The sequence below is a fragment of the Rosa rugosa genome, chromosome 3, assembly GCF_958449725.1.
Source record: "Rosa rugosa chromosome 3, drRosRugo1.1, whole genome shotgun sequence".
NCBI lineage: Eukaryota > Viridiplantae > Streptophyta > Magnoliopsida > Rosales > Rosaceae > Rosa > Rosa rugosa.
Window position 1 is genome coordinate 28,531,010 of NC_084822.1, and position 12,196 is coordinate 28,543,205.

Sequence of the window (12,196 nt, forward strand, 5' to 3'; positions counted from 1 at the left end):
CTCAATCGCATCACCCATTCGATAGCACCCCCTCATCGGCGAGGCGACTAGCGCCGGCCTCAAAAATTTCTTCAAACCTTAGCCCCAAGCGATCGAAGTTTTAGAGAGGTTTTTTTCACCCTTCAAGTTGATCCACTTGTTCTTAATAAATTTCATTGTTAGGAGTGTCTTAAATTGCGGGTGATATTATTGTCTTCGTTCGGAGTTTTGTTCCAACGAATTTTATTTTAATATTATAATTGTGTAAAAGTAAATGAGAATTGGTCCCACTCATTTCATTTCATAGTCGCGCTTTATATAGGGATAGAATTGTAAATGAAATATCAATTTACAATAATAATATTAAATGCTGATTGAGCTGTGATTGCAATTCCTTGATTTCCACTTTGTCAGTTACTTTGACGAAGACACATAATGTGTTTTTCGTTTGACAAATCGCAACTTCTAAAAGAGAATTCTACTTGGAATTAATTAATGAGTGTCAGTTTCTCAAAAGACAAAAGAGAAAATATATAGAAATAAAATGAATATAGCTATAGAGTTATAGAGGTGAGGACCCATCGCTATCATGGTTCCTGGGAGTCACCATCCCTATCTAACCTTTAAATAATACCAACCATAAAAGTAAGCCCCATCCTTTTTCTTTTTCCTTTTCCATTTTTATTTTTCTCTCTTCTTCTTTCTTTCTGTCCGAATCAAAAAAAAATCCGAGCCCCTCATCATCGAACAAGCCCCAGCCGCCGATTCTTCTTCCCGGAGATCTCTACTTGCCTACTTCTCCAACTCCTCTCAGGTATTTTGATCTGATTTTCCCCTTAATGCTACAAAAGGAAAAGAATTTAGTGCTTCTTTTTGAAAAAAAAAAAAAAAAAAAAAAGGAAAAACTAGTTGCAGATTCCCAACTTGATTTGATCCTTTCTGCGCTTCCTTTTTTCGCACAAATTGAGCGTTTTTAGCAAGTTCTAGTGTGAAAGCAAGTTGATTTAGGTCCACGCTTGCTTTTCTTTCCCTTTTGAAATTTCAATGAATTCAAACAGCACTGTTTTTACATATATACTAAATTTACTGTTGGTTTATTTACCGAGTGGAAATTAGTTACTTAATGTTCACTGACTAGGAGCTGTAGTGAGTTATGTGATTGTTGATTTTCCTTAGCTCTATATGCATGTGGTTTTGTGTGTTTGTAAATTTTCTACTTCCATGTAAATTGAAATACTGTTTTGTTGAACGTGTTGTATCTAATTTGAGTTAATATTAGCTTTCGCTATATTCGGTGAATCTGGTAAGTATTTTTAGTACTAGTCTGATGGTGAGTTGTTGTGAATGATAGTAGGGTGGAAGAGCTGGTTCTTCTTAGGAGAGTGGTCAACTCGATAGAAAACTCATGTTGGTGCACAGATGAGCAGAACTGATGTTATTTGCAGTAGAAGGAGGAGGGTTCTTCTCGTCTTCAGCTTCTGGGTATAGCAAAGGTTTGGCCCTTCTACTCTTGGGTCACAAGGACGACGACGATAAACCCATGAGAGTTTCGCCGTGGAATCAGTACCAGTTGGTGGACCAAGAATCTGACTCTCACCTCCAGCTGGCTTCCACGAAGAACCGACTTTCCCGCGGTTGCGCCTCCTTTGTCTGCTTTGGTCGCGCTTCCGCCGGGCTTGACACTCCCTCTCCTCTTAAAGTGGGCCCTGCCCAACAGCAGGATGTCTTGCACGAGTCTGTTGCTTCTGATAAAGGCGAGGATCATACTGCTACCCCTGAGGAGTTTCATACTGCAAGAAAACTTGCTCTCAAAAGTAGCTTGAAGAAGCCATCAAAAAGCATACCAGTTCCTGTCCAGAGTTCTAATGAACATGAAACAAATAGTCACATTCCAGGCAATGCAGAAAGGAGAAAAGTGCAGTGGACTGATACTTGTGGGAGTGAGCTCGTTGATATCAGAGAATTTGAACCCAGGTGATTGATATTTTTCATTAACTACTATAAGGCACAATGATCTTAAAATTTGCTTGATTTAGGCATTAAGCGCAATAAGAACAACCATGTAATGACAGTGGCATGCTCTCCAGAAACTTGCCTCCTTTGTGGCTTCTAGTTGTAGTTGGGTGTTTTCTCACTAGTGCTGTTGACTTTCTCTTAATGTACTTTGATAGGTCTGGTGTTGAATATTTTATTTTTGTGATGACATATATTTATGTGATTTATCGTTATCCAAATGCCAAGGTTCAGAGAGGCCTTTAAGGAGCATGAAACAAGGAGGGCTGTGATTTGTAGTGGTAGGGATAAATCATCAGGGAATACTAGAAAAGTAATTAAGGATAATTTAATAAAACTCTAGTTTAACAATTGGTTGTTGATGCTTGTACTAGATTACTGATACTGCCTGTTTTATTATTCTATGCAAAATGATTAAGAAAGCATAAACTATATAGTTTACACTCATGGCGTTTACTACTTAGTAGCCTTATTGTTAGCAGGACAATTTTTTGCATTGAAATAGTGTACTCTATTCTTGTCTTGTAGTAAGTACCGATGAAAAAAACTATAACATATGATACAAGGGCATTTTAGTAATCATATTGGTTTTGATTCTTATTCTGATTCCTGAGAATAATAACTCTAATGCAATCCCCCACTCCTCTTCCTTCCAATTCCAATTTGTCATTACTTTCGTTTGCTGTCCTATTCTTTGATGATGATGCTGGATTGAGGTAGTAAAGACTGCAGATCACTAGCAAGAAGAAATAGGTACCTCCACAGTATTCTTTTAAGTCTTCTCTTGTCAGGGACTATCTGCCTATCGGCCCTGTCTATTGACAAATGATATAGGAATAAATTCTTGTGAAAGAATGGTGGAAAAAGTGACAAAAAGATTTGATTTCTGGAAGAGATGTGCTTATCGGGTGGAATTTGGTTCAATTGGTTTTGATTAGTATTACCACCTATTTCACTTTAAGTTTTGGCAAGCTGAGTTGGGTGACAATATAGAGAAATTTGTGAGAGGTTTTGGTATCGGGGGATTGACAAGCGGAAGTGATCATCTACTTATTTGGGACCTAGTCCGGGATAAAAGGGGTTTTCCACTGGAAACATGTTTAGAAAGAATATAGCTTTGTTAGGAAATTATTGTGGACGATCCCTTCTTAGAACAAGTGTGTATGATATGCAATCTAATTGGTGGGGATCACAAGTAATAGCGAGATGTTCTCTCCTTGGGAATATAACTTTCAGGGTTTTTCTTCATTCTATTTGTTGTCTAAATTCGTTATAGTGAGTGGTGATAAATTTGGTTACGGGCTAAGATATGGTTTGGTGAATCTTCTTTCCTATCTTTGTTTCCTTCTGTGTTTTACTTTTCTTTCTCTTGCTTCCTTTTCACCTTCTCACTCTGTTACACAAATATTCAGTAATACAGATAGTTAATAATTTTCAGATTTCTTGTATATCTTAACGTCCGTCCCCAATTTTGCACGTCATACTTATGGAACTTTTACTTGTAACTTCCTTTTTCAATTTTTTTTTTCTGAAATTCTGCTGCCCTCTCTAAAGCATGGATGTTTGGAATCTTAGTGTAGCTAATGAAGTAGAGGTCCTGGTTGTGGACTGTAAGTTAATACTAGTGAGTCGTTCAAAAGAAAGACCCTGTGCTTGTTGTCTTCCCATTTTTAACTTTTGATTAGGATGCTTCAAGTGTTTGGAGGATCGAGTTTTGCCAAGAAAGTGTATTCTTGATGGTTGTTACTAGGTTCTTGTGGTTAATGGGAATGTTTTGTTCTTTATAGATATGCAATGTAGCCCTCTTGATTGATTGATTTGCTTGCATGGAATTTGTGTGAGTTTGACATATAAATTTTAGTTATTTTTTTTCCCAGCAAGTCAAGCTGTTGACTTGTAGTGGTTGTCTATCATGGTATATAGCTCTAGTTGCATATTTTTTTGGGATCATAACCTCCAATCCCCCACTCCCTACCTGCTTGTGAATTTGCTTGCTTTTGGCTTCCTCTCCATCTGCAGGATGGGGTTGCACATGAGGGAGGGTGTTGGTTTGAGATATAAGGTTCCGTAACAGCTTATGCTTTTGGGATTGTCTGGTAAAAAGAAGGGATAGTTACCTTAATGGTCCTTGTGTTTTACCATTTTAGCCAATTGGTTCTGTGTTTATTTCTGTTTAGTGGCAATTAGTTGTTTAGGTGGGGGTTGTCCCTTTTTGCCAATTTTGTTCTTGTCTTTTTTCTCTTCTGCCAATTTTGTTGCATTTTAAGGTGTACTCTCACATGTACAAGTAAACAGTTACTTGTAGGGGTAGGCATTTTGTACCGAAAATGCGGTTACCGACCCGATGTGTGTGTGTGTGTGTGTGTAATAAGTTGCTATGGTCTTTCTGCATGTTGCTTGATATTTGGGTGATAATTGCCGATTTGTGTGGACTCTAAATGCATTCAAAATTTATTTATGCCTTATTGAAATTGTTAGGTAAAAATAAGCCTGATTTTGGCCCTCTCTTTCTAGTTGAAATTAATAAATCGCTCCAAACCGAAACCGACCCGCACCACACCGAAAAATGGTGTAACCGAAATAATCGGTTCAGCCCTTTTGTAATGCGGTTGCGGTTTGATATATATGCCAACCGAAAAAAGCGGTTTGGTTGCAGTTTGGGCCTCAAACCAAACCGAACCGCACCGCGCCCACCCCTAGTTACTTGACAGCAAGGACCACTTAGTTTAACAGATATAAATGCAGGGGCCAGTTGGGGTAAGTTACAAACACAGATCAAATACTAAAGGGGGTAAAGTACATGATCCAAAAAATAATAATTATGCCTTCCTTCAATTTGAAGTCAAGGTGGAGGAAGTGGCATAATATATGGGAATTCGGTATATTTTTTTTTTAATAAACTCTATGGGCTGCAATGCTAATATGGATGTTCCTTTTTGACTAATCCATATTTGATTGGTTGGGAGCTACAACTGATTGCTAATGTGTTTACTTTTTTCTTTTTCTTTTTTCATTTTCTGCTCACCTTTGATGGACATCTTGTCAATCCATTTCCTGTTATTCATCTTTTGTTTAATTTGATAAAATTTTATGTTTCCTATAAAAGCCATGACCTTTGTGCATATATAATTCAGGACCTCCTTCCGATATCTGTTAATAAAAGTAAACAACCATCAATCAACTGCTGAGGTAACGAAAGAGAAAGAAACAACTGGCGAGAGGATTGGCTATGATCAATCTGCTCTTAATTATACTTGTGGAAAAATCTTTTTACCATACCTGTCTGATATGTTGAGAGCTTAAGTTTTACATTCCATATGTTCTATGTTCTTTCTAGGATGTTTCTCTTGCAGCCTATGATCAACAAGTAGTATATGTTTTTTTATCTTTCATTTTGTATTTGTTTTTCACTTTTTTATACATTTTTTCTGACTGGAATTATCATCCAATTGGCAGTGAAGCGGATGGATCAGATGATGAATTCAACAATGGGAATGAAAGAAGTTGTTCATGTGTGGTTATGTAGATTGGCTTGTACCTGGTGATGATTTAGGCTTGGACTGCTCTTTAGATGCAACAATGCATCAGGTAACATACTGCTAACAGTGCTTTTCCGGTTGATTACTTATTTCTGGAAGGAGAAAAGCGGTTTTTGAGTTGATGCGGAATACCACCATAGCAAGGAGTATTTTTCCGGCTATGCTCATCACACTGAATAGTTCTGTCTATATCGGGTTTGCTTTGGGTTTCAATTTTGTCACTCCAGGTTTGGGGTTGTTTTGTTTATTATTCTCTGTGTGACTCCATTGTTCATTATTTATCGTAATTAATGTGTTTCTTTTCTTCTCATAATTTGGTTTAATGAATTTTTTATTCATTTCTCTTATCCTAAAATCTTTGAAACATGGATGAAATGTGAGTTTCCGGTGGAGTCTTGGGGTCATTATAGTAAAATCTACAAATGGCCCATAGTCCCTTACTGATGCTATGCCCCATAATCTAAAGCACTGATATTATTTTGAAAAAGGGTGCTAAATGTCTTTGTTTGTTTATGCAATGTGTTGTTATTTGTTTGTTTTGGCCGGAGCTCTTTGCAGTTTGGCTCCTATTTTGTGGACCTCTTGTCCCCCTTCCCCTTATTGTACCTCTTCTGTTTTGTTTCAATAAAATGTGTTTGTTTGTTTTGTTTGTTGGTGTATTTTTATTTTTATTTTTATTTTTTATAAAGAAAGCAATATCCAATAGATGATGATGATGATGATGTTCATGTATAAGCTCTGGGAAGAAAAAGGAAAAACAAATCAGAAATTCATATAGAGGATTGACTTGTGGTGGCTTGACTAGCATGCTAGAATAGCATATAAACTTGAAGTCTGTTGGTTGTGTAACGGTGTTTTTATCATCAGTAACACCCCTGCACTCTCAATTTCAATCAACCATGTTCAAATTTTATTGTGCCGTTCAAATCAGCCGTTAAATGTTGACCTGGCAATGACCAATTGATTAACTGGGCCCACTTAAAGGGCTAAATTTGTCATTTCTATGAACCGAACTAGATTGCAAATTGCAGCTTGTCCAAGTCGCTCTGCATCAGCCAAATTCTAAAGTCTGTTGCTTTCAATCCCAAAACACAAACCAAAACAAATCCTGCATTCGTAAGAAGATGAGAAAATCATACAACAAAATCCCAAAACCTAGAACCAGAAAGCTTCAAATTGAATTAAGAAAGAGAGCAAGATAGAGATTAGAGACAGAGATCTACGGAGCCAATTGATAAAAGCCTCCCACAAACCCATTGACGAATATGGAAAGCGATACAGTTGGGTAAAGAGAGACAGATCTCTTTCAACACTCATAGTCTCCAAATCGAGCTTTTGGAAAATAAAAGCTTCCTCCTGTCCCTCCCTACTCTTCCTACCAATAATGAATGAAATAATGAATCAAACTACAAATATGAATTTCGCACCTTCCTTTTTGTCTTTAATCTCAATTCCAGACTGTCAGACTTGAGCTTTTATCTCAATAAATCGTATCAAACAATGAATTGAATTAAATCAATCTACAATAAAATTGCAATCTTTGCATAAATCAGGGAGATTTGAGTTTTTACAAACCGGTAGAGTTGGAATGGACGAGGAGGAGGACCAATTTGATGCTCTGGCTGCGGATGAGTCCTTGGAGATTGTTTATTTCAAAGCAGAGCTCGAGCCACTGGGCCGGATGGTTGGAGACCCGATTTGAGAAGATGAGGTAAGCGGCGACAGCGGGGACTTTGGTCCGGTGCTTGGGAAGCCAATGGGGGGCTTCAATGTTTCAGCGGGAGAAGCGGCATCGGAGGAGGAGTCGCTGGGATTGGGCTTGAGGCGAGGTAAGAGGAGAACGACCTTGGAGAGCTCCGACAAGGCCAAGGTGTTGATATGAGGGTCGAGGGAGAGGAGGTGGGTGGAGATGGAGGAATGGAGCTCTGAGTAGCTGGCGACTGAGACCAGAGTCACTCGTGGACTCCGTATTTCCTCTGAACATTCTTCCATCTTCGACAAGTCGTCGTCTTCTTCCAAAATTTGGGGTCCTTCGATTATATATTTTTTTTTGTAGGAAATTGGTGTGAAATGACAAATTTAGCCCTTAAAGTGGGCCTAATTAATTTAATCAGTTGGTCAATGGTCATTGCCAGATCAATATTTAACGGCTAATTTGGACGGCACAGTAAAATTTGGACACAGTTGATTGAAATTGAGAGTGCAAGGGTATTGCTGATGAAATTGAAAAGGGAGGGACTAACATGATGTTGAGTGCAAAGTATAGGATAGTACACTGAAATTTTTCCTAATTTTAAATTACAGTTGAAACCTTCAAGATGGGATGGTCAAAGTCTTAAAATTCATGTTAATCTTTTAAACTGGTTGATTAATATCAGAACTCAGAGGGTAGTAAATTATACCTCATGAGATTACTTGAGAAATGGAAGGTAGAAAACTTGGCCTTCGAGAAGAAGAGCATGCATAATTGTTGATTGAAATGCGTTTGATAATGAGTCTTACATTAAGCTAAACGATGAGTAAAGGTGGGTGCGACAATTCGTTGGTTCAAGTAGTTTGGGAGAAATCATATCTCGGTTGGCCAGATTTTTCTTTGCAAAAAGGGTTGCAATTAATCCTACATTCAGAAATGGAATTGTTTGGAAGCATCCAAACTGTTTGAAATTTTGAATGAAGGAATTAGTTAGGAGGGGTCAAACTATCGGGTGTGTAAGTAAAGTCAATTTTTAATGATTAGATACACGAGTTTTGAGATGCCTACTTATGAATTCATTATGAAATAGTTTGACATGTTGCTTTTTTTTTTTTTTGATCAAATAAGAACTTCATTAATAATGAACTGCTTACAACGAGTTTTGGGCGACATCTCTTACGCAGAAATGGCCACTAGACTTCCCACTGGGAACTCTATATACTGACTCTAAACTGGCACTACAACTGTATGACAAAGACAAAAAGCGCAGGAGTAGTAAATCCTTGACATCGCACCTCTCGTCCAGCCAGTAAGAACTCTAAAGCTAAACAACTCACTTGTGTCGACACTAACTCACCAACCAAAGTCCTCATGACCAGCTTTTGATCGACCAAACCAACACTCATTGTGACCTAAACTCGACCAAAAGGATTGCCGGACTTTCAAACCTGGGACTAAAGACATCCAACACCATCACCACCCTATTGTCGACACCATCCATCCGCCACTGCTCCAAAACGCCATCGCCTCCGACCCGATCTCATATAGGAAGGACCCACTAGAAGGCCAAGGGTGATGGTCTAGCCAGACTGTTTGCCACCGCTGCTGACCCAACTCCAGAACAGGAATGATCCCCGAGACCGCGACAGAGAAGATTGTCTCTGCCACACCGTTAGTAGTGTCGTATTACCAACAAAAATAAAACCAAACCCTAAAACAATAGTAACAGCCAAACCCGCCACCCTGGCAAACCCGATCCACCCAAAACACATCCAACCTAGATAACGTAAACAAATAAAATTGTAAAAAATAAACATAAAACAACTTGGGCCGGACCCAAACAGTGGGCCCAAACCCAAGCATAATTCCGAGAGCATAGGCTGTTCGTGTCACCATGCCGCCATCTCGCATGCAGAGACCCCGTCGTCCCACCAACGGCGACAGACCCGTCGCACCGAGCAGGCGCCGACCATCCCTCCGTCCGTCCTTCAACCCCATCACGCCGGCAAGAATCATCTCCCCTCCCAACCCTCTCCACCCCTTGCCACACAACGGCTCCAACAAGATCGAAGCATGCCCAAACCAGATCGGAACAATCCAATCTGATCGCAGCACTTCAGATCCCCATCTCGCCGCCACTGACTCGTCGCCACCAGCCAACCTCCCCTCCCCCCGTCTGCACTCCAATCTTGGGGAGATCAAAACCCACCAGCCATCGTCCCACCGTCTGCACGCGAACCGGACGGAGCCTCCCCGCGATCTGGACAACATCACCAACACCATGCAGCCTTCCCTTCGATTGGGATTATTCAAGGAACATCCACATCCGGACACTGGGTCCACTATAACCCGTCCGACGACGACGCCAGGAGGGCGTGCCGCCGGACGAGGATCGGATTTCGTTGGCGACTGCAGAGGCGGCTCTCTCTAGGTTTTCGACATGTTGCTTTTTGGTTACGGATTAGTGTCATTTGGCTACAGTTTGTGCAATTAGCAAATTTATTGATTTTTTATTTTCTATAATTATGAAGTTTTTCCTTTATGTCCAAATCGAGTCACAAGTTTTGAGATGACTATTTATCATTTGCATATGCGTTTTAGTTAAAGTGTAGTACCATTTGATCATATCATAGCATTTCATATGATACCATTTGGCTAATTTATTCTAATATATACTAAGAAAATAATAATTAAGGGTTTATTTCTCCAACCTTCTGCCCATCACCATCGTCCACCTATCATCACCATCACATCCACAATCCAAAGCCCACAACAAACTCGATCCACCGTTGTCTTCAGTCTTCACTACCCCATCACCACGGAATCGAAGTATTTTAGTAAAATCTTGCTCTTGCTTCTGCAATCTGACTCAAATCACCTATTCCATCAGAATCCCTCCAACCTAATGATCGCTAGATTAAGAGTTAAGTCTCGACGAACGAGTTTCTGATGAGGAAGACTCTATGCCTATACAGGAAATCTAGAAAATAAATTAAACCTAAGGGTAGGAAGAAGAAAATAAACTGATTTTGAAATTTGAAGAGAGTAGGAAGAAGAAATTCATAGAGGAAGAAATTTTATCATTTAGTCATTAAGAGTAGTGTGAACTTTTTTAGTTCAACAAATTCATTTGAAGAAATCTTGAAAAAAAAAAAAAGGGATAATTTTTAGGTTCATGTCACGGCCCAAATTTTGGATAAAGAAATTCAAAATTCAAAATTCAAAATCCGAAACACGATAACTCAATCTTATGCCCAGAAATACATAGAAACTTTTTCAATTTAATCTAAACAATAAAACAACCAAGCCCACAAATGTCAATACTGATTCGTTCTCTAGAGTCACTTATTACATCACCACTTGTTTACATAAGCTCGAAAGCATCAAAGTAAATGTAAACGCTCACCAAAAGCATACTACAAACAGCCGTAAATAAAATAAACAAAATATGTTCTAAACCTAATATTGTTGCAACAACAAGCTGCAGCCTCCATCCCGGTTACCCTGACCTGCAGGAAAAACTCCTACACCATGGAATAGTGCACCGAGTTGTAACAACAAACCCGGTAAGCTTTATAAGCTCATATGAGTAAACTCAAATAAAATGACTCAAACAATGCATGCATATAATTTATCAACTCATAAGGTAAATTAAAGTAACAACATTTAACTCCACAAAACACAATCGAACTTACAATCACACAAGATAAAAATTAGTAATCTCTGCATAGAAAATTAGTTCAGGAGAGGTGATACCTTATCATTTAGTCATTAAGAGTAGTGTGAACTTTTTTAGTTCAAACAAATTCATTTGTAGAAATCTTGAAAAAAAAACAAAGAAGTCCATTTCTACAAAGAAAAGTATGGCTGTAGGGCTGTCAATGGGTCGTGTCGGGTTGGGTTCGTGTCTGATCAAGGTATTTGTCGTGTCGTAAGATACAAACCCAAACTCAACCCATTTAATAATTGTGTCAAAAATTTAAACCCAAACCCAACCTATTTATTAAACGGGTTACCTGTTTCCAACCCGCTTAACCCATTTAACAAATATGTAGTGTCGTGTTAGACAAAATGACCCATTTAAGGGTTAACAATGCGACCCATTTAACTAAAAAAATGCATAAATTGATTAAATTCACTAAAAACTCCACAAGACGAAGAATATAAATAATTATATCTATTCATAAATAATTAAATCCAATATTTATAAAGCAAAATATTCCAAATTGTCTAATCCTGTGATCAAATATTCCCAACGTCCAAAATTTCAAGAAGAAGTATAGCATAATCGGGTTATACGGGTTCACTTCGTGTTGACAGGTTGACCCGTGGCCGACCCATTTATTAAATGGGTCATGGCGAGCTGACCCACGGCCGACCCGCTTTTTAATTGTGCGGGTTTCGAGTTATATATTAGAAGTGTATTAGGTCAAAATTACGCTAAAACGGAGTTCACTTTTTCCTGAGGTGAAATTAATGTGCAATAAATGTAAGGAAAATATGAGGGAAAATAATCTCATAGGGTGTGGAAGGGGGCAAATTCTTCTATACACCGACAGTGCAAGTAACCCACCACCTATTAAATTATACCATCTCTTTATATTTATACTCAATCCTTTTTTTAATAAAAAAATATATATAGTTGATGTAATCCAGTCGTCCATTTTTGTTAGTGCAAGTGCACGTCAATGCTCTGAATCTTCTATCGTATGAGGATCTACTTTCCCCCTATATTTTTTTCTTCATGCAGGAAAATTATTCATTTCGTTTAGCATGCCAAGCACAGAAAAAAAAATAAAGCTTTCTTTTCTAAATTATTCATTTCGCGAACCAAACAAGTTCAAAACCAGAGGGCATGGAAAAAACCGAGGGCGTGCGTGTGGGTGGTCTGACACGCTTGAAAAGGCAGGCGTTAGGCGCCAAACTGAAGCCAGCCCAAGTAAGCCCTCCGCTTCACTAGACCAACTGACTT

At 38.7% G+C, this 12,196-nt stretch overlaps 1 protein-coding gene across 2 annotated transcripts; it reads left to right on the forward strand.

Annotated features, from left to right (window-relative positions):
• The first annotated feature begins 632 nt into the window (after nucleotides 1–632).
• Nucleotides 633–5,844, forward strand: LOC133738733 (uncharacterized). Of its 2 annotated transcripts, none has more exons than XM_062166321.1 (3): nucleotides 633–793; nucleotides 1,331–1,953; nucleotides 5,449–5,844. In XM_062166321.1, the coding sequence occupies exons 2-3, from the start codon at nucleotides 1,412–1,414 to the stop codon at nucleotides 5,516–5,518; spliced, it is 612 nt and encodes a 203-aa protein (XP_062022305.1). In that variant the 5' UTR covers nucleotides 633–793; nucleotides 1,331–1,411; the 3' UTR covers nucleotides 5,519–5,844. The 2 variants fall into 2 exon arrangements, with proteins under 2 accessions (XP_062022305.1, XP_062022306.1); XM_062166322.1 differs by having other exon boundaries at nucleotides 636–793; nucleotides 1,334–1,953.
• The last annotated feature ends 6,352 nt before the right edge of the window (nucleotides 5,845–12,196 follow it).